Source organism: Pleurodeles waltl, chromosome 10 (genome assembly GCF_031143425.1).
Source record: "Pleurodeles waltl isolate 20211129_DDA chromosome 10, aPleWal1.hap1.20221129, whole genome shotgun sequence".
NCBI classification, from domain to species: domain Eukaryota; kingdom Metazoa; phylum Chordata; class Amphibia; order Caudata; family Salamandridae; genus Pleurodeles; species Pleurodeles waltl.
The window spans coordinates 804,086,151-804,107,299 of record NC_090449.1 but is presented as its reverse complement, the minus strand read 5'-3'; the positions used below and the strand labels follow the sequence as shown (position 1 = coordinate 804,107,299).

At 43.4% G+C, this 21,149-nt stretch overlaps 1 protein-coding gene across 1 annotated transcript in view; it reads left to right on the top strand.

Moving 5' to 3' along the window:
- Positions 1–21,149, top strand: part of DNAH11 (dynein axonemal heavy chain 11) — a 2,866,633-nt gene that overhangs the window by 1,481,621 nt on the left and 1,363,863 nt on the right. The window contains exon 46 of the mRNA XM_069211469.1: positions 6,391–6,595. Coding sequence (XP_069067570.1) covers positions 6,391–6,595 — 205 coding nt within the window. The remainder of the gene's footprint in view (positions 1–6,390; positions 6,596–21,149) is intronic.

Genomic DNA, 21,149 nt, shown 5'->3' with positions numbered 1-21,149 from the left:
TGCGTTGTGAAGCAGCAGATCCGAAGAGCTGCGGGCATTGATGCGAAGTTCTGCGTCTGGGATGCATCGCACAGCAGTGGTTTCGATACAGAGCTGCAAGGAGGTGCATCTTCCTGCATGGGTTCTGCCCAAAGAGCCACATCTGTACAGGCAGAGCACCTTCAAGCCACTTCCAAGGGTCCAGGACTGGGATGACACCACTTGGGGAGTAGGTCACCCAGCAGACAAAGTCCGGATGTTGGGTTCAAGATGGTGGAGCCTTTTCTGTCCCTCAGGCTCTGATTATAAGACCACCTTACTACCTAACTAGCCCTTGGAGTTACTCTGGTGGTTGTGGACTGGTTTTAAGACACCTGGTTTTAAGGTACAGGTCCAGTGTTTCTCACTCAGACAACAGGGCAGCAGAGTTGCAGGGCAGCAGAGTAGCAGTCCTTCTTGCAGCAGAGTAGTCCTTCTGAGTCTTACACAGGCCAGAGGTTTACTGAAGAGTTGGGATTGAGGGTCCATTATTTTTACATGGTGCCAGCTTTGAAGTAGGAGAAGGTTCATGGGGGTTCGACCGCTGAGGTGCTTGGAATTTCCTACCTCTCTACCTTGGCGCCTGCTTGTCTGGGGCACAAAAGACTAGTTCAAACCATTTGTGAGTGTGTTTAAGCAGAGGATTTGTGTTGTACAAATGTGGTAGGTGACAGCTCCTCCTCTCATCAATTCAAAGGTGGCCAATCCTGCCAACACGTATTCCCTTTTGTCTCCCTGTCTGGGAGCAATACACAAAGACCAACAGCGAGCTACACCTAGTCATGGGACCAAGGATACATGAAGCAGGGACAAAATAAAGACAAGAAAATGCCAACTTTCTAAAAGTGGCATTTTCAGAAACATGTCTAAAAATTTGAGTTTACCATTAATAAGAGTTTTAAATTCCAATATCTTAAACATCAAATTTGACATTCCTATCTACTCCCAATTGAAAGTTACCACTTACTAAATGTAATAAGGTAACCCAATGTTAGACTATAGAAAAGGCAGACCTTGCAGAGTTTTTTAAACTTTTTAAATACACTGCACCCTATCCTTTCGGCTGTTTAGGGCTTAAGCTGACAGTGACATATGGTTCAAAAAGGATGGTTTAAGCCTAACAAAAGGTTTGTTTTGGCAAGCAAGCCCGTAAGGGCTCACCTGCTAGCCCATGTGCAGGAATGATGACTGTACCTTGTGTCAGAGGTTTTGATGGCCATGGGGGCAGAAGCCTCTCACCATGGACTCTGTTCTACAATCCATAGGTCTCAAAGGACCCTGGATGGGGTCCTACAGGCACCAGCTTGGAACAACCATTCTGTGGAGTAGCCCCAGCTGCCCAGGCTCCATTTATTACTTATTTAACTGTGCTATTTCTAGAGCTAATGCATGTAGATGTACACTTACTTCTTGGGATCCACGCATTTATCAGACTAAGACCAATTTGGGTTCACCTGGCAGATTTGGTGACTCTAGATCACCTTGATTTGAGTCCCTGTGACGGCGACAGTATAATCCTTATGATGCCGATGATACATAGAGATGTCTGCCAAATTAACTTTTGATGGTGCTTTCGCTGCCTACCGTGGTGTCCATGGGTAACGGGGAATCAGGGTTCAATTAGGGAGAAGCAGCCTGAGAAATGGCTATCACTTCCAAGTAAGGCAGACGGCATGCAAATGATCCACGTCTGACTCAGGGAGTTGATGACAAAAAATAACAATGCAGGACTGTTGAGGCCATGTAAAGTACATTTTAATTCTCTTAATGAGGATCCATTCAAGTGCAAATCTGGTGCCAGCAGCCACAGTAATTCTATCTCTAGTATTGTATGTCAATGTAGCTGCAGTTAAAAAAAAGCGTGTAGTTGGATTTTGAGATGGAACTGGCAGTCTGCCCTCAGAGGAGCTATTGCCTACTTGATGCTCTTAACTATCCTGGGGGTCTGAAGTGCGTTACAATTATAGGGTTAAAAGCACGACAGTCACCTCAATACTTCAGCTAGGAATAATTGAATAGGACACCGGTTCTATTTTATTGCTTTTCAGAACTGGGGCAATGATAAGAAAGATGGCTGGGGCAATTGTAAAGTGCCACTATAGGTAAAATTCTTGGACTGGCGGAAGACGAAACTGAAGCAAAAGTTTTTGCCAAGAATGTTTCATTAATCAAGAACAAAAGCCATAGTTTTGAATATGATCAGATACGTCACGGCTCAGACCATTAAAGATGCCGACTAGAGATTCAGCCACATTATTCCCATGACCTGCTGAGAAGATTTCAAGAAACCAAAGTCTTTGGGTTTCATGGAGTGTGGCTGCAAAGCTGAAATTTAAAAAAATTGACAGAAGGGCACTACCAGGAGTAGAGCCAGCGGATTACTTTGACTCAATGCGGGAAACTTCACCCTGCCCGGACACGGAAGGGATTAACAGACTGATAGCTCTTTCTTGATTTTCTGGTTGGTACTGCATGGCCGTCCTTAGTTGGTAAAGCAATCCCTCTGGGTAATTCTGATAACAAGCTAGACTCTTCCATGCTAACTAGTTATGTGACCCTTAGCTGCTGGTGTTCAACTTCTTAAAAAAAGACAAGTGGCATTCACCCATTCAAGATAGAGCAATAACAGGTCTGTGATGCCCTAAGATGTTCGGGCTCCACACACGCTACACTGGATGGATCAGCAAGTGACTGCTCTTTCCCGAGAGGTGTGGGTAACCCCCTAAACTGTGAATTATAAGCTTGTGTTGGTTAAGTCCCTGCTCCTTGTACACATAGCCTGTCACTACTACTAATTGGATGTTTTTGATGCTTTTGTGAGGTCCTTGGATCGGTCATGCCAGAGTCAGCAACAGCTGTGGCGGAACGCTAAGGAGAAGATAAAACTTGACTGTCTAGAAGAAGTACATTTATAACAGGGTTTCTGCAGGTGAACATGCAGAAGGGTCATTAATGGTGGTGAGGCCAGAGCGACTGACAGTGACAGCCCAAGCCCTCAGCTGCCTCCCAGATGTAACCTAAGCCAGGGCCCAGGCCTTCTATAATGTGTCCTGGCTGATGAGTGGCCCGCAGCCGCTTGGCGCCCTGGGTGAGGACCCAACTGACATTTGAGGGTCCAGGGTGTGTGACTTTCCCAGGCCTCTCTGTGAGGGGCACAATGTGAGAGGCATCTCTCCTAACCTGGAACCTATGGTTACCCAGCATGCATCTGGGGGATTACAGTATCTCCCTGAGCTGATCCCCCCTAACGTCCCTGCTTCCTGGGCCCTTTCATACCCATTCCCAGCCTGACTGGCTATTGAGTGACTGAGGAGTGGCCTGTCTTGGATGTCAGGGTAGCCTGGATGAGAAGGAGCTGGGGCTATAGGGAACCCTGGACCTTCTTGGTCGATGCGCTGTGCCCCTTGAAGCAAATGTGAACTGCTTAGAGGGGTGATAGGAGAAGCTGCCCTGGCTGCTCAAGCTATCATGCAGGTACCAGAAGCATGTGCATCAATTTGATGGTATGGGGGAACCTGGCTCTTCTGCCTTTGGTGCCTCCTACCAGAGCCAGTGGCCCCAGCTCACTGGCAACGCTTGGAGGCACCTAAGCATGGGAGACCCTCATTGCCAGTTACCTGGTGGCTTGGTGCCGTGTGGCTAGACTGAATTTTCAAGACTTGTGCGGCACTGCCAGATGGGCTGGTAGTGGAGTTGCCTGCCTCTGATGCTGTGGGGGTCTCTTGCTTGCCCACCTGAAATGGTAGAGGGGAGAGGTTCCTGGGCCAAGCACCTGGAAAGGCTCTATATATCAGGGAAACAGACTTCCAGAGGAGAAACCTGATGGAAACGCATCTCTCCTGCACCCGCAAGTGGTCCAACATTCCAAAAGTTGTCTGTTACCAAGGTGTCAACTCACTCACCAGGCATGGAGTGTAGTTGCCAAATTGAGGCAGGTGATTGAGGATTTGAATAAAGAGATAGATACATTGGCAAGGGTTTGTATTTGTTTCAAAATGTTAAGCTGTTAAATAGATATCTGTCTAATTGAGTTAGACACTAGGTATAAAGGGGAACAAATCAGCCAGCTCTTTGGAAGATACTTCAAAACAAGAGTCGGAAATCCAAAGATCCAAAATGATCTAAGATAGTGTGACTCAAACTCCTCGGCATACATTTTGTAGGTGCCCAAGAATATTAAGCCCCCTTATCGAATAAAATGGGGAATTTGAACAAATATGATCTTATTATGAGGTCCTAAATATGAAACCAGGCCAGCAGGAACCTGGGGAAACTATTTTAATAAAAGTACTCACCTGATTAGTAAACTGTTGATGTGCTAGGGAGATATAGGTTAGTGCTTGAAAGAAAATTTTGTAGAGGGTACATGCAGATGTGATTAAATCGGAGGCTGTGAATGAGTCATTAAACTGCTAACGTTGCATCCATTCCAAAAAAACAGGACACACTTAAATAATGTCTATAGCTGCATAAGTAGACTCCTGTCACACCGCTACCAGCCTCTTCCTACACAACTTTCATTTCCCTGTCACAGCAGAGATCCATTAGCCTTTAAAACGTTTAAAGAATTTCCCATATTATAATGTAGACTGACATGTTAGCCTATCGGATTGTCACAATGTGGTATCTCTAGAGTTGAATTTACAAATAAGTGGCTGTAACGTAGCTGAACTGTGGAACTCTTATGATGGAATGTTGCATGGATGTGTTCAGTTACTTTGTATATGTTTACAGGGTGCATGTTGCTTTAACCCTCATGATTGAGAAAGATACTTAAAATAGCAATCGTGCTGTCAAAATTAATATTGCTACTGTTTTGAGGGTGCAATGGACTAATTATTTGCATTTATATTCAAATTATTATCACAGCATTTGAAGTTTAGAAAGTTACACAGGATATCTACTTCCTGAAAAGTGTTTGTCTAAAACATTCACAGTGTTTACATAACATCTTTACAATGCCAGTGACCAGTAACAAACTGTGTAAGATTACGACCTCTGGTGACTCTACTTCCTTTCTTCTCCAAAATATGTGAAATCCTCGTCTTGAACAACCCGTCTGCCACAATTCTAACAGTCTGCTGACCCCTTCTAATCTTGCTTCTGTGCCTTCTACTACACTGGAACAGCCCTTTGACATGGAAATAACTTCCTCACCTTTAGCCACCACAGCCACCTCTCAGCCATCCTCCCACTTCATGGACATCTCTCTTGCATTTGGCACCACTGACCACCCTATCTTACTCTGCATCATTGGGAACCTTGATATTTCAGGCTCTGTGCTCAATTGGCTTTCTTCCTAACTATCTGTGTGGTCTTTTTCTGTGAGCTGACAATCCACTAAATCACTTTAAACCTGCTGCCATTTGATGTCACAGGGCTCGGTCTTGGCTCCCCTCCTGTTCTTACTCTCACGGTGGCATCATCCTTTGTGTTCTTCTTCTACCTAGATATGGATGACACTCACATACTCCCCTTTCCAACCTTATCAACCCTTCTTCAAATCGAGGTATTAGACCCCTTTGCCGCTCTTTGTCAATGGATGGCCGGACTCTCCCTCATGCGTAACTGAGCTATGACACAGGTCTTAAACTTTTCCTCCTCCTCTAGATATATATCCTTCACACCTACCTCTATCTACTTCTGCCACAAACTCTCACTTTTGCCAGGTCAGCTGGAAAACTAGTCATGCACTTCAATTCCGTTATGCAGCTGAAATCGTTCGTACCCACACCACCTACTGTGGCAAAATATCAGTTCTTAAGAATACACAGAAAACATTCTCATACAACTAAATCACTGATTAACGTATTGGTTGTTACCAAATTAGACTGTTGCAAACGTCTTCTATTGGGCCTTCCTCATGATGCCTTCTGAAATTAGACTGTTGCAAACGTCTTCTATTGGGCCTTCCTCATGATGCCTTCTGTCACTGAAGAAAGTATTAAGCCTTGCCACAAGTTTACTATCCAATTTTCTCAGACATACCCCTATTTCCTATGGTCGGCCTCTAGCAAGTTGGGGTTCTGCTAAAAATAGGGCCTTCAACAAACACTTAATGCTGGTATTCAAAGGATAGTTCAGTCCCAAGGAACCTTTCTGATACTGTATATCGCTTTGTGCAATTTTACATTACAGTCACCATTATTATTGTATTATTATTGCTGTTTTAACGTTATCCGCACTAATAGTAACAATATAACTTAATCAATGTAATATAATCACAGTTTAGAGGCGTAAATAGATGGGTGTTTGTTTCGATTTTCTTTCTTGTATTATTCTAATATTTAGTTTTGGTGTAAATACTTGTGTTTTTGAAAAGGAGATATATGAAAATGCATTACATATGTTTTTTCTTTGGATGTTTTATAGGCTGTCCTAGTTAATACTTCTGAGATTATGTGCCTGAGGTACTTCACAGATCTGCTTCTTGGCAAAAGCAAGCCAGTCATGCTGGTAGGCACTGCAGGAGTGGGCAAAACAGTGTTTGTAATGGACAGATTAACTGCCCTCCCGGAAGACTATATGGTGTCAAAGGTCCCATTCAATTACTATACCACATCAGCAGGACTACAAAGTATGTATCAAATTGAAAATATTAAGTAATAACATATATGACAATATAAAATTAACAGAATAATATTTCAACATGGTTGTGCCCGAATAGATGAAACAGTGCATTTAAAGCCGATTCGTTTTACACTTTGTTGTACAGGTCATCACATTTAACTACGTTTTGGACAAGGAAGTGACTCACTTTAGGACTGTATGCATAAATGGCATTGACATATGTATTAGCCTAAACTATTGTTTGTGCATGTTAGTGAGTGGGTGAGTTCTATGCTCTGTACCCGAGCTACCATTGCACCTGGACACCGCTCTCAGAAGAGGAATCAGCCAACTTTTTACTACAATAGCAGTGTATCTTTGTGCGAAAGGAACTGTTTGGGCATTGTTAGCCCCATTTTTTGTTGGCTGATGTTGCTAGTTTCTGAACTCTGTCCACTGGAGTTCTACTGTCTAGTCCTCTGTGCTCTGACCCCGAAAACATGGCAAAATTGGCTAAACCCTAGCTTGCACAAATAACTTGTCAGTGTGGCCATTGTACATGGTGCAGAAATATGCACAAATAGCATAGGAAGTTAAATGTCAACTCTGGACTGAATCATCTTTCGTGGCATTGCTTAGCCTGACTAGGAGAACTTGACTGAAGGCCTGCATGTCTAGCCTGACTGTTGCAGCTTTTAAAACTGCATGCAAACCTTACTTATAAATATTAAATAAGAAGGCCTTGTTTAGAAGGCAGGGTGCCTGGCGTTAAAAAAGGAAACATGTAAAAAAAATAATGTTTGCATGTGGCTACAGTGCCTAGCCATCAAAAGCTGTGCTACAGTTAGGGAACTAGAAAACGCTATTTTATATGCACTAGTTCTTTATCTTTTGTTTGGAATAAGCTACAGGGGTGTTTGAACATTTTTTTTTAAATATAGTAAAAATGCAATTCAATACTGAGGTTGGAAGTTTGACAAATATATTGGATAAGTGAAGGAGGGAGCTGGCCATACTGTCTGTAACATGAAGCAAACTGAATTACTACTCCCACCTGTACCGTGTACTAAAATATGAACTCTAAAGGTCATTTGGCTAATCTCGGGGAGATCAGAAAGCTGCAAGAAGCCTTTTCCTGAAGTGACTAGTTACTACTAGGCCCATCTGTACCTTGCTTGTGGTTTCTGCTGGAGTGATGGGCCTCATGGCAAGGGTGTTCGAGTTCAAGAGGACTTTGTTGGCTATAGCTTCAGGCTTGTCAGGTTGGAAAATGTTGAGTTTAAAAAAAGAGACCAAGCATGAAGGTAGATATCTTGACTGGGTGAAGGTGCAAAAAGTATCTGGTCGAGGAGAGGACGTTGGCAGCTGAGAAATTTGATTTTCCTGCTTAGAGCTTTTCTCAGTCGAAACCAATGGCTTCAATGTGACCCTCTCCATCATCCAGCTAACTTCAATGAATGCGGTTTTCAACTTTGTCCCACTAGAAGATGTAGCCATCCATAAAAAGAACAAGCAAGAATGTACAATCTCTGACCTGGACAACCTGCATTGAGTCACCAACCTCTGCACAATCACAACCTCAAATTGCACCTAGTCCCAGTCAACCACAAACAATGATTTCCGATTGGTGCAATACTTTTCCTTGCTACTTTTTGTCTTAAACTGTTAACTTTTTATATCTCCAGCCTTCCACATTGGGTTTAGTTAATTTTAGCATCACTTTTCTTTTTAAATATTTCCTATTATTTAGAATCTAGTAGAGAGATTTTTATTTAGCCATGGTTGGACTTTTTAACTTCTTTTAGGGCCCAGGTTTAAGCTTTTGCTGCTTGAGTGTTTTACCTGACACAATGTTGAAACTTATTACTTCGCTAGGACTTGCATTCTTCCCAACTAATAGCTATTTTTTTAAACTCTCCATTTTGTAGCTCGCTATAGCTATTGGTGTTTGAATATTGTGGAAGGTGATCACACTTGTGATACACAGTAGCACACATTGATGATGTCTGAGGCAAATAATGTAAAATCAATAGAGGGTATGTTGTGAAAATGAGGACTGATTACTAGATGCTACTTTTTGAAAAAGTATACCCCATGTGTGATCTAACGTAATTAAGCGACCAATGGGAATTCATGGTTAAAGTCTGAGAACCAAGCTTGTTCTTAAAAGCCATTACAATCAATATATGATAGAAAGATATCTGAATAATATTTAAAGTGATAATTAAAATATATATTTGTGAAAAAAGAAGTCTTCACCCTGCACACTTGTAAGACTTGAATAATATTTTGAGCTTTTTAGGATTCACAAATGTTTGTGGAAGCTACACATTAAATTATGCAGACATTTTAGATTTTCATGTTTAGGCCTAATGCTAATTATTCAGATTTTCTTCTGGTAGAGGAAACATTGGTTTACAGCTAGTTTTATAGTGCAAATGCATTTGAACACTTTCCATTCTCTGATGGCCCCATCAAATATGTGTATTTTGGGTTTTCATACCAAATATTCATACTTTCTTTGACACTGGCAATAGGTGAGAAGATTTATTGTTCTGGACTGGCCAAGATAGGGGCGACCTTTCTAGTAGCCACGTTGCTGTTAACTGGAAAAGACGCCAAGGCAGACCGTACCCTCCAGAATGAGGAAAACCCCCCAAAAATGGGAGAAAACCTGTACCACAGGAACTCCTGGTAAGGAGGAAAAAACAATGAAAAAAATAAAAAAAATAGAATAGAATCTTGCAGGAAGAAGCAGGAGCATGTAAAAAACGGGAAACAGGAACAAGGATCACCACCAAAACGAAAGTGTTTGCAACGCAAGGAGGAAAGGAACTGCAGTGCTTATACACCAGGAAACAGAAAGTGACAAAACAGGAAGAAAATACAACAACATCTTGGATTGGGAAAGACCATATAGAAATGAATAAGAAAAAAGACCGAGTGGAAAGGGAAAAAGGCATGCTGGGAAGAAGAACAATATGGAGACCAAGAAGAAAGAAAAAACGAAGGCAGAATAAAAGAAAAAAAATATAGGAAAGAGCCAAGGGGGAGAGTAGAGGGAAAATCAGGGAGGCTGCAGCGCGACCCAGACCATGAAATGTATCTCCTGGGCCTTAAAGCAGCAAAACGAGCAGAAAAAAATGGGCCATGGCAGTTCTGGCATCCTGAAATGCGGGCTGCCGGCCTGATCGTGGTCCGAAAGAGAGATGCCATGGTAGTCCGCAGCATCACAGTTTGTGAAGTCCCCGTCTGGGTCAGTTTGACAGTTCTGCTCTTGTGAATTTCCTCTAGACAGTGACACAAAGGGGGCTGGGGTGTAGCCTGCATATCCTGGTGAGTCGTATGAGCTAGAGAGGAAGGAGGGAGTGTTCACTCACACCTGAAAGGGCTGTGCCTGCCTATGCACAATGCAGACTCCAACCCCCTGGTGTATGTCTCGGTCCTGGCCTGGATAAGGAAGGATCATACAAAGACTTGTAACTTTGCTTTGAAGTTTGCCAACTTCAAAGGTAGAAATAGGTATAAGTATTGGACCCAAAACCCCAGACTTTTAGAATCTGTTGGAATCAAGAGGAAACTCTGCCAAGCAGAAGACCTGAAGAGCTGGAGGAGGAGTATTGCCCCTTTGCTGTGTTGCTTTGCTGGGTTGACCTGCAGTTGCTGTTTCTATCTTAAAGAGAGCAAAGGGTGAACTGTGCTGTATATCCTGCTTGAGAAAGATCCCCAAGGGCATGGAGTAGAGTTTGCCTCCTGGTGGAAGTCTCAGGGACACCAAAGACTTCAGTTTCCTCAACCTGCTGCGCTGAGAACTGTGTGTTCTATGCTGTAAGAGAAGAAAAACCAATGTGACGCCGTCAACGAAGCCACTGGCCTGCACCGTGTTCTGCCAACGCTGCACAGAGCCGCACTGCCCTGCTTTGCACCGCGACCCTGGTCTCATGGGCACAGTCATCAGATGACTTCACCGAGCAGCTGCTCGCACGTGACCTGTGTGCCCTGCACTCCAGCATCACCAGCTCACATCGCAGCCTGGGCATCTCCTATGCTGCTGCTCCTGCTGGCACCAGCATTGCTGCCTACACCATTGCCTGTGGACACCACTTGTGAGGGGCACGAAGCACAATCCCATCCTGCACTGCAGACCCGGTCCACCAATGCCAGGACCATCAGCTCCAGTGTCGTCAACAGATGTCCCTGTCTGCAGCGCGACCCATGGATGCCGCCTGGAGTTGTCCCGCTCCGCACCGCTGACTTGGTCCTACCGACGACGGCGCTGCAGCAACGATGATGCCATTGCCTGCACCGTGACATGGTGACACCGCATGTTGCACCGCCATGTTTCACACCGCAGCCCTGGTCACACCGATGCCATTGGACGACCATCACCGAGCCGCTGCCTGCACTTTGACCAGTGGGCACCACACGTCGTACTGTCCCACTTCACACCACAGCCCCGACGCCATGCACGCCAGCGCTCCTGACTTCATCAGCCTAGAGTTTTATCTGCAACGCGTGTGGCTTCAAGGGCCCAATGACCCCCGCACGACTCTAGAACCGAAACCGCTACACCAGCTACACCGCTGTCCAGGCTCACCACGAGGATCACAACGCCCTGCAAGTCCAAGGTTCTGTTTGTGGGTCTTCCTGACCCAGTAGTTTGGCCTGTGGCCGGCCTGAACTGTTGGATTTGTTGATCACGATGCCATGATAGCTCCAGGTGGAGCTATCGACTTCAAGGAACTGTTTTTTTAAATTAAATATTGCAAAATTCATATATTTATTACTGCATGTCGGATTTTTATCATTTTGGTCTTGTTTTATATGGATAGATATTGGCTATTTTTCTAAAACTTGTGTGGTGTCCTTCTATGGTGTTTTCACTCATTACTGTGTGTTATGCGGAAATGCTTTACACATAGCTTTTTAGATAAGTCTGACTGCTCGTGCCAAGCTACCAAGGGGGTGAGCAGGGGTTATCTAGGCGGGTATCTCCGTTATCCTGATTAAAGAGAGGGTCCCTACTTGGACAGGGTGCAAACTGACTGCCAACTAGAGACCCCATTTCTAACACCCACAGTTAGCAATACTGTACATTTAGGACCAGATTTACAAGGCCCTATCGCTACCAGAGCATCACCTTTTGCAACACTGTGGTGGCGCTAACCACTTCTCCATATTATCAAGGAGGTGTGATGCCACCTTTTGTAACTTAACACCTCCTTGTAAATATGGGCCCCTCCAACGTAGTTTTCTGTGTCATAGGGACGTACAATGATTGTTGCAGTGGGTGTTCCACTGCAACACCCATTGCTTTTGATGCTTCGCCAGATTTACAAGAATTTGTAAATCTGAGGCAGCACCAAAATCTAACTCCACCCCAGAGATGGCGTTACCATGGCACAACGAGCAGGAATACTTGTATTCCTCCTTGTTTTTTGCTTTTTCTATGTGTGCTGCATTCTGCAGCACACATTGAAGAAGCAAAATGCCATGGATGATTGTTTATATGCAGGAAGGTGCTCCGTATTTGAATATAAACAATCACACCCCTCAACGCAGACACCTTTATGCAACGGTGCAAGGATGCCTGCGTTGGCGCAGGCTGCTTAATTTAGCGCCAGCACAGGGGGAGATGCAGGGTGCACTGAATTATTGTAAATACAGCACATCCCTGCATTTTAAACCTAGCCCTTAGTACTGTAGAAAACCCACCTATCTATTGGCTACTGATTTCCCTCCGGAGGTGTAAGTGTCTATGTATCATTACAAAATATCTGGAAAGAAAGCCTGCAGATGAAATTTATTGACTATCTCAGGTTTCCTTTAATGTTTTTCCTACGTTCATTGTGAAACAGCAGATGTTGCAGTGGCACATCACTAGCTAGACATGCTAGATAGCTGAGTCCTGAGAGGCCTTTGAAGCCTGGGTAAAAGTCATTCATGTATGTGGCATGGTACATATTTTTGTGGCTCAGACAATGCTCTGTTCCCCCAATGTCGTCAAGAGTACTTACCACCTGAGTGTGAACCTGTTGATATGGATCTTTTATTGTCACATAAGTAATGATATCCACATTTCAACTGACTCATTCTGCCAGCATAACATCCAGAACACAAGCTTCCCTTGAACATGAATACATTTTCTGAACTCCAAGATACTGTTCCCTTCTTTTGCAGTTCACATGGTACACTTTGTCATTTAACGTTACTCAGTTTCTATGTTGTTTAGGTGTTTGTGAACATGAGAATCACAAAACATAAACAAGACAAACTGGTAAAACGAAGTAGCTCAGTTTTGGTAGGATTGTGATCTACAATACAGTCTTTTGATATGTATTGATCCATGTACTATTCAATAAACCTGGACTTGTTGCACAACCTTTTATATTGAGGACAACATTTTATTGAATGTATTGTTTTTTTTTAAATGTAAAGATACCTACTGTGAAGTGATTTGAATCAGCTGGACTATTCAAATTATCTCTTCCAAAATGCAAAAGGGACTTCAAGGAGGAGCACTTTTATCATTTTGTGAAGCTGGTGGTGTTTGTACTGCCTCACGGTGGCGGAGTGACTGAGTTATGCAACAGGAGGTGCGGAGCCATGCTGTGAGGAAGAAGCAGAAGTGGCTGCAATTGTGTCTTACATTTCTGGAGGCCAGGAGGCTGCAAGGAGAGCAGGTTCAGGAAGATCTGGAGGAGTGGGTCAAGAAGCAGAGACTGTGAGACCCACCGGCAACAGGTCAGGGGTCAGTGCACCTGTAGCCCGGGGGAAGGCAATTGGCCACTAGTGTTCCACCGCATCTCAAACCCCTCAGTCTCAATGCCCTGCCCTTGCATAATGGTCGACTGTCTTGGAGGCTGCAGCCTGGCCACATTCTGTGTCATGGGACCTTGGCAGCCCATGGCATTCCTCACAGTGGCAGCCAGAAAAGGTTAGTCTTTCTCTTTAGTGACCTTTGCAGCCACAACAACAGCTATTACTACCATCCACACTGACTCCCTCAGACCCTTTGAGCACCTGCCACTCAACAAACAAGGAAAAGAATTCCGGAGTTCTCTGTATCGCCTCACTCCCACAGCAAGCTTTGGTGAACTCTGGCTTCCAACATATTGCTGGGTCTAGTGGCTCCATAGCGCATCAAGAATGCCCTCTACACTCTGGACTGTCGCTAATTAAGACTTGAATCTGGAGCTGTGGATGGGGTGATAAACTCAATCCAGTGGTGGATCTGATCAAATGCCAATGATCTTCGATTTCTTCAAAAGTAAGGAAAGTATTCTGAGTCTCCTGAAATGACTGAAGGGATAGCCAACAAAGAACTAAGACCATGTCCTTTGGAAACCTTGGGTCCATTGGTTCCTTTTGTGGCAACAAGAGGGTGAGGAAACAAAGGATCAACCTAACAGACCTAGGAGCAATACAAAATTTAACACTGATATGACAACAAAGAACATCCCACAGCTGAAATGATCGTAATCAAGCATGGATTGCAACAAAAAGACTCATCCACCCCAACATGTAAAGAACAGCAGAATCAAGAGAGAGGGTTTGTTCCAACTGGAAAACCTCTTACAAAATGTGAGCGAAAGAGAAAGGCAGGAAACAAACAGACTAATCTATGGAGCATAATGGTAAATAAATGCAAAAATTATACCCAGTTATTGAACAAAAAAAGGAGCAGTTGACTTAGCCAGCAATCACTCATATGGTGAACACTCAAACTGTTTTAAACAGTGAGGAGTCAGAAAATCAGACAAGGACAGCAGTAAATGATGGGGCAAACATAGACTCGATCACATTACCTCTTAAAATAAATGCAATGGCTGAACGTATTTAGGGCCTCATTAGGTGTTTGGCGGTCATGAGACAGCCAAACTCGTGGTGGTGGTCAGATGGCCACACTCCTAGTGGTCCAGATAAGGACCCTGGTGGCAGGACCGCCAGAGGACTGCTGTCACCGCCAGGATCACAGATCCTGATGGGTTGGCAGCTGTTGAAGTTGTCGTCAGCCACAGCGGCATTGAGTTCAGCACCGCCGTGCTGATCATGACTTCCCTTTCCACCAGCCTTTTCATGGAGGGGTGCCTTCCATGAAAAGGCTGGTGGAAAGGGACTATGTCACAGGCAGTGCAGCCCCTCACCCACCCAGCGCCCTCGTAATGCAAACTGTCTGTGCAACGGCATTGGCCAAAGCTCCCTGAGGAGCTGAGGACAATGCCACCACACTGCTTTCACCAGGCTGACTGGTGGAAACCTAACACAGAGGTTTCCACCGGTCAGCCTGATGGAAACATTGTAACAGGGCTGGGGAGGGGATACCACCAGCTTTGCAGCAGTCTCCTCCCCACGGGTCTGGCAGGCCCACCAAACTTGTAATCTCATAATGAGGCTCTTAGACACTAGTGGCCAACAAACCTATTAAAAAAAATATATATATTCTCCACCAGCTTTGGTTAGATACTGGTGGATTTGTTTCTTTGGAGTGAAGTTATCGATATGGACCACAATGGTATACATTTTATGATGAAGGCTATCAGCAGAGTCCGTTACGATCCAGATACAACGTAGGCATTGACTATCAAAGGAATTACGTGCCACTGACAACATTTGATCTATTAAATGGGCCCAAGTGGAACACAACCCAGAAATACTAGAATCTTTTGACTGGGGTGATTAAAAAAATCATTTCCTTAACTATCAACAGCAGGAACACAAATGATCTGGCCAACTTACACTTACTAGTCTATTTGACCTTTTAGGTGGGATATGTCAGAGAAATATGAGACCAACATAAAAAATTTAAGTAGTACATGGTTCAGCAGGAAATACAAAAAGGCCAAAGCCAATTTAATCAAGGCAATAAGGAGTAAATGTTATACATCTATAAAAGAAGCCAGGAAGGCCAATAAAGCTACTATAACAGTTGCCAGGAGAGAGCCAGAAGAACTTAGTTACCAGAATTTATTTACAGTAGCTAAGAAATGAAACAGAGAAACCTTTTAGCATATAGTACGCAATGGTAGTAGAAGCAGACAGAATATGATTTAAATCATCTCCAACCATGTGATTGGTTTAATCATTTTGCTGTGTTATGTAAATATACACAAAAGCTGCAATGCAATGAGGCAATGCAGGGTCTGGGGATACAGAATATGGCTGATGATCAGCTGGTAATCGAGCTCCAGGAAACATTACGTGCAATAAAAAGTATAACACCAGGGAACGCACCAGACCCTGAAGGCATACTAGGAGATGTATATTAAAATAATCCTATAAAGTGGTCAACTTATATAAACTCATTAACGAAAGCAATCTGGGGAAGGAGGGGTGCACTTATCCCAAGCACTTGCTCTGATGCAGAAATAGCCTCAATCCACAAGAAAGGTGACTGAGGGATCACAACTAATAACAGACTGTTCAGCTTGATTCTTTTGACAGGTGCTTTGCTAATTACATCAATGGATGAATTATTGTAATATCTAATATGTAAGCTGGTTTTAGAGACTGCATAAGCACTATAAATCAGGTATTCCGATTTTGCAACGTGTATTGGAAAACTGTAGTCATAAATAAGGCTATCTGTATGTTGCCTTTGTCGACTTCAAATCTGCTTTGGATTTGTTCCAGGGGGAAAACTTAGGACAGTCCTATAAAGGATGGGGCTTTCAACGGTATCCTGTCAATACTAATATGTTTGCATAGTGAGCATTACGTACAGGTGTACTGGAGGAATCAGGTTGAATTTACTGAATGTATCCCATATGAGAAAGGAGTAAGACAGGGATGCGCCCTAGCTCCTATGCATTTTACTCTCTTAACAATTTAATTGAACACCTTGGTGACTGCGGAAATTATTCTTTACTTTTGGTAAGTAGAAAAGTCCCTGTATTATTTGTAAATAATACTCTGCTGATCTGAAAGAGCCCCAGAGCATTACATACCCTAATTAATAGTTTTGTTGGATGTTGTATGGAACGAGTATTGGAGGTAAAGCCATTGAATACATAATATATGATAATAAATCTATATAAAGGAGGGGAAAGTCTTGAAATGGTCTGTGACATTAATTATTTGGGTATCCAGTTAACGGACAGAACTTCCTGGTCAAAGCGTATTAGCATAAGTTGATTGAGACTTCAGCAGATCATATCTGGCATATTGAAAGTCGTTAGATCAATGACACCTAGAACAGAATCTACGGCCCTTCATATCTACAGTGTTAAAGCTCTAGGTGGAACATTATATGGTGTTGAACTATGGGGCAAATTGCATTTAGGTGATCTAATTGCTATTGAGAATACATTTTTGCACTCCCTTATTTACCTTCCATGGAGTATTCCATTACTTCCACTGTATTTGGACTTGATAATGAAACCATTATCTGCAAAGGCCAACTTGAGAAATTTGTGATTCCAGTAGTACTGGACGCATCAAATATTCGTCCCACAAGTTCACCAAAGTTTCTCGGAAAGCTGGTACTTAAAAGGGACTGTATCTCTGCGGACGACCTTGCCACCTGAAGTGCATAGGTCTCACATGCAGATGTGAGAGCACATGTTTTTGAAACAATAAAGCCTTGAGCCTGCTCAACTTGTCAAAATTCACATTAGAAGTGGCAATATGAGGCCAAATGTCTGCTACCTCTTGTAATCTAGTGGGAGGAAAAAGTACGCTCCCACAGCATGTAACAATCTATAAACTATTCCGGCTCGCATCCCACAACAGTCTTCACCATTGAGGAGAACATAGCTGCTGTTTGAAAGCACCTGGAACGTAGGTCTAATCAAGGGGACTGGAACTCCCTTCAGATAACAAGCCAAGTTCACTGCAGACGCGTTACACACCCCATGCAAGGACAGCTGTTTACAAACCATTGAATGGCTGACAGAAGCCTTGCATTCACTACCGCTAAGAAAGACTTCTTTCATGCCACTGAGATATTTGTACGAGAAGGGTAGCTCCCACACCTCATGGATGCAACTATCTCCTAGCCTTTCATATCTGCCTACCAGAATGTGTTTTAAACAGGAGGTGAATTGAAGTGTGGAAATAGGCAGATTAATGACCCTGTATATTAACCACTCAGCAGATCGTATTTCAGCCACAGTAAAAGGCAACTTTTCTAACTTTTCGATGTTTAGCATGACAAAAGTCGCTTCTTTCCTAGCCATTAGTTGTTGTTGTCATATTAAATTAAAAGTAGAAAATATTTCCCTCGCGCTGACATGTTGCCAGGGAAAGCGACTCGCCTTCAGTGTTTGAAGTGTCCAACCCAACTGCATAATGGACCTTAGTTGACTCTTCCCATGGTATAGCCCTCTATAGTCAACCGGAAAGCAAAGGAATCTGAATAAATACATTTCATATTTGTTAATAATATGCGTACATTTTGTGTTGGTGGCAATTTAAAATAATATGACTCAGCATTTTTAACATTGTGCCCAGAAAAATATGTAAACTTTTCAGAATAAGTTTTGGAACTCCCTTGTGGTGGAGTCGGACAATGTTCCCGTTGCATATAATTAAAAATAGTATTTGGGGTACTAGCTCTGTTGATGAAATGGTGCACCTAATAATTATAGCAAAACATATCACCATAATTCTCTTTAGATTGATAAACATCTTCGTTTTCAAAGACAGTCTAATACTGTAATTCAGTCGTCATAGAATCAACTGTTTTCACATCCCAATCATCAGAAACAACTCCGGGTATTATTATATTGTTCATAGAAAGTTTAAACACATGGTATTTGAATGACCTCTGTGGGGCCATTTTTATCAAATGTTACTTTATCCCAACAATCCCATCAGGAATTGGTATGGCTGAAATGTTCACAAAAGACAAGTCTCTGCGTACCTTGTGAGAAGAAAAATGTTGTTTGAGGACCTCATCCACCAGTTCAACTGTTGATTTTTCAGGAAGAAAATGACCATGTATTAATAAAAAGAATGTTATAACAAACCGAGTCCAAAGTAGGAAAGCCAATACAGTCAAGGAAAGCCACAGATAGTTCCATGGAAGAATAAAGTAAGTTGCTTTGAGCCAATTTATTAACTTACGTGCTTTTGACAGTTCAGATGTTGAAGAGGCGGATGAGTCTGAAACGTCGTAGTTGATGTCGGCAAAACATCCAGAAGCAGTTCATGCAAAAACTGGAGCTGTGTTAGTAGGTGGTGTTGGTGTTTCCTGTGGTGGCACTGAATAAATGGCACCATCCGTCTGTGCTGAAGTTGTGTCAAATTGATCAGTTATTTCTGTATTATTTGATGTCAGTGGAATTGATGCAAGATCATTTTCCACCCTTCCCAAGCTCGGAGAGGTATCATTGTTGCTGCTTACAACTTGTAGCGGAACTTCTTGACCAGTAGTGAGAGGGATTCGGGAACTACTGGTTGTTCTTTTTGGTCAGCTGTTCAGGATGGGCTTCATGGTGTAGTTTGACATTGTCAATGGAGACAAAGTGGTTTTGTTTGGCACCTGCCAACGGTGGTAGAATTACAGTTCTGGTACTGTGTATTTCCAAGACGGAAACTGGTTCACGATAAGAAGGGCCAAATTCCTTTTTTCACAGCAACCGTTTCATGTACTAGATCCCCCACTTTAGAAATCCATCCGGTAGGCGTTACAGGTACATCCTTAATTCCTGTGGAGGCGGCACTGGCAGAAGCGTTGATGTCACGGAACTGTTGTAAGTCCTGTAAGACAGTGACACATTTATTTATGTCAAAAGGCGTTTCTGCCGCCTCCACGCCAGGACCATCAAGATCTGGAACATACATTTGAGTTCCGAACAGGCACTCATATGAAGTACGACCCCCCCAGAGACCTTCTAGGCTTATTAAGTGCTCTCTGGACTCCATACAAGTGGTTAAGCCAACTACAACCCGTATCTAAGACTCAGGCTGTTAAGGACTGCTTTAAATCACAGTTTTGTCAATCCAAAACACTATTTCCCTCAGGATGAAATGAAGACGAGTACTAGAGTTGGACCCCCATTGAAGCCATGGTGTCCCTGAATACCCTGGAAGCAAAAGCAGGGCCCTGGTCTGAGTGGAAAGCTGCAATTGCATATGTACCGATAAAGACTCGCAAATCTTAAGTAACAGTCCGAGCATCAGCCGAGCATTGTGGCCACACCCATAGAAATCTGGAGCAGGAGTCAACAGCGCCTAAGATGTATTGGTATGCACTGTCCGGTGTTAGGAGACCGCAATGGTCCAAGTACACACACTGTAAAGGTTTGCTGGAAATTAGAAGGGGTGCTGCGGCAGGCGTTTAGCAGTGGAAACTTTTATTTGTTGGCGGATGTCAGAACAAAGGACATACTGCTTGGCCTCTTTGTATAGGCCTGGAACAATGAAACCGTAGCCACCATACCAGCATGGGCAGATGCTAACCCCTTATGCGCTGCTTTAATCAACTCTGGTCTTACATCTTTGGTGGTAATATCTCAAACCCCTATGCCTGGTATCTTAACCTCAGTCTTTAGGCAGCCTCCCATCCGGTAGGAATATTTAGCAGGAAATGCTTTTGGATAGGGCATACCATCAGCCATGGCTTTCACGGCAGTCCATATGTCTTTGTCCGGTTTCGCACTTAAGCGGGTTACTGCAGCAACAGTAGCCGTAGCAACTGCTGACTTTGCGGATTCATCAGCCAGTGTATTCCAACACACTGGCGTCCAGGTGTATATACAACATGGACATTTGGTAGCATTTCCTTCAGATCCGCTACTTTCCCCCACAGTAGTCTGTGTGTAATGGTGTTACCTCTAGAATCTCTGAACCCATTCTGGCGCCAGTAATGCAGATATTCATTGAAGGACTGGACACAATAGTACGAATCAGAAACAATCAGTGTTAGCTGTGCAGGATCCGTATATTCCAGTTCCATCACCAGAGCCTTTAGCTCTGCTAGCTGTGCTGTGCAATCCGCAAGGGTTTGCGTGAATGTATGTTGGGGGACAAAATTTGTTATCCTCCATATAGCCACTTACGACTGTGCAAGCAACAAAGTGTTGATGCTTTGTGCCAATTGCAGGTTGTGCAGAGCCATCGGTGGACATGATTCTTTGATACTGATCAATAGGCAGTGTGTTTGCAGGAACTGGATATTCTAGTTCATATTGCAAATATTCTTGAGTTTGTAATTTTGGGTCACAAATGTAGTCTACATCAGTGGCTGTCAAAGACGTGGCCCATTGTATCTAACATGGCTTTTGTGACGGCCTCAAGGGCTGGGATAGGAGAAACGACAATAATGTGTTTGCCCTGGGCTAAAGGTCTTACTTTAATGACAGCCATCTGAACAGCAGTGAGAATTTTCTCAGTGGGAGCAAAGAGCTGTTCTGCTGCTAAATACAAATGTGATTTGTATACAATCGGGACGGTCTCATCCTCATTAAACATAGGTGAAATCAATGGCACCAGCAATTACTCTGATGACCAAGTGTGTTTTGTTGTCCCTTGTGTGTACATGGTGCGCTGCAAGCATGTCTTTCTACAGGTCTCTGAGAATGCGTGTGTGTTTGACTGTCCTGAATTTACTTGAAAAGTCAAGACCTATTAAGTCATAT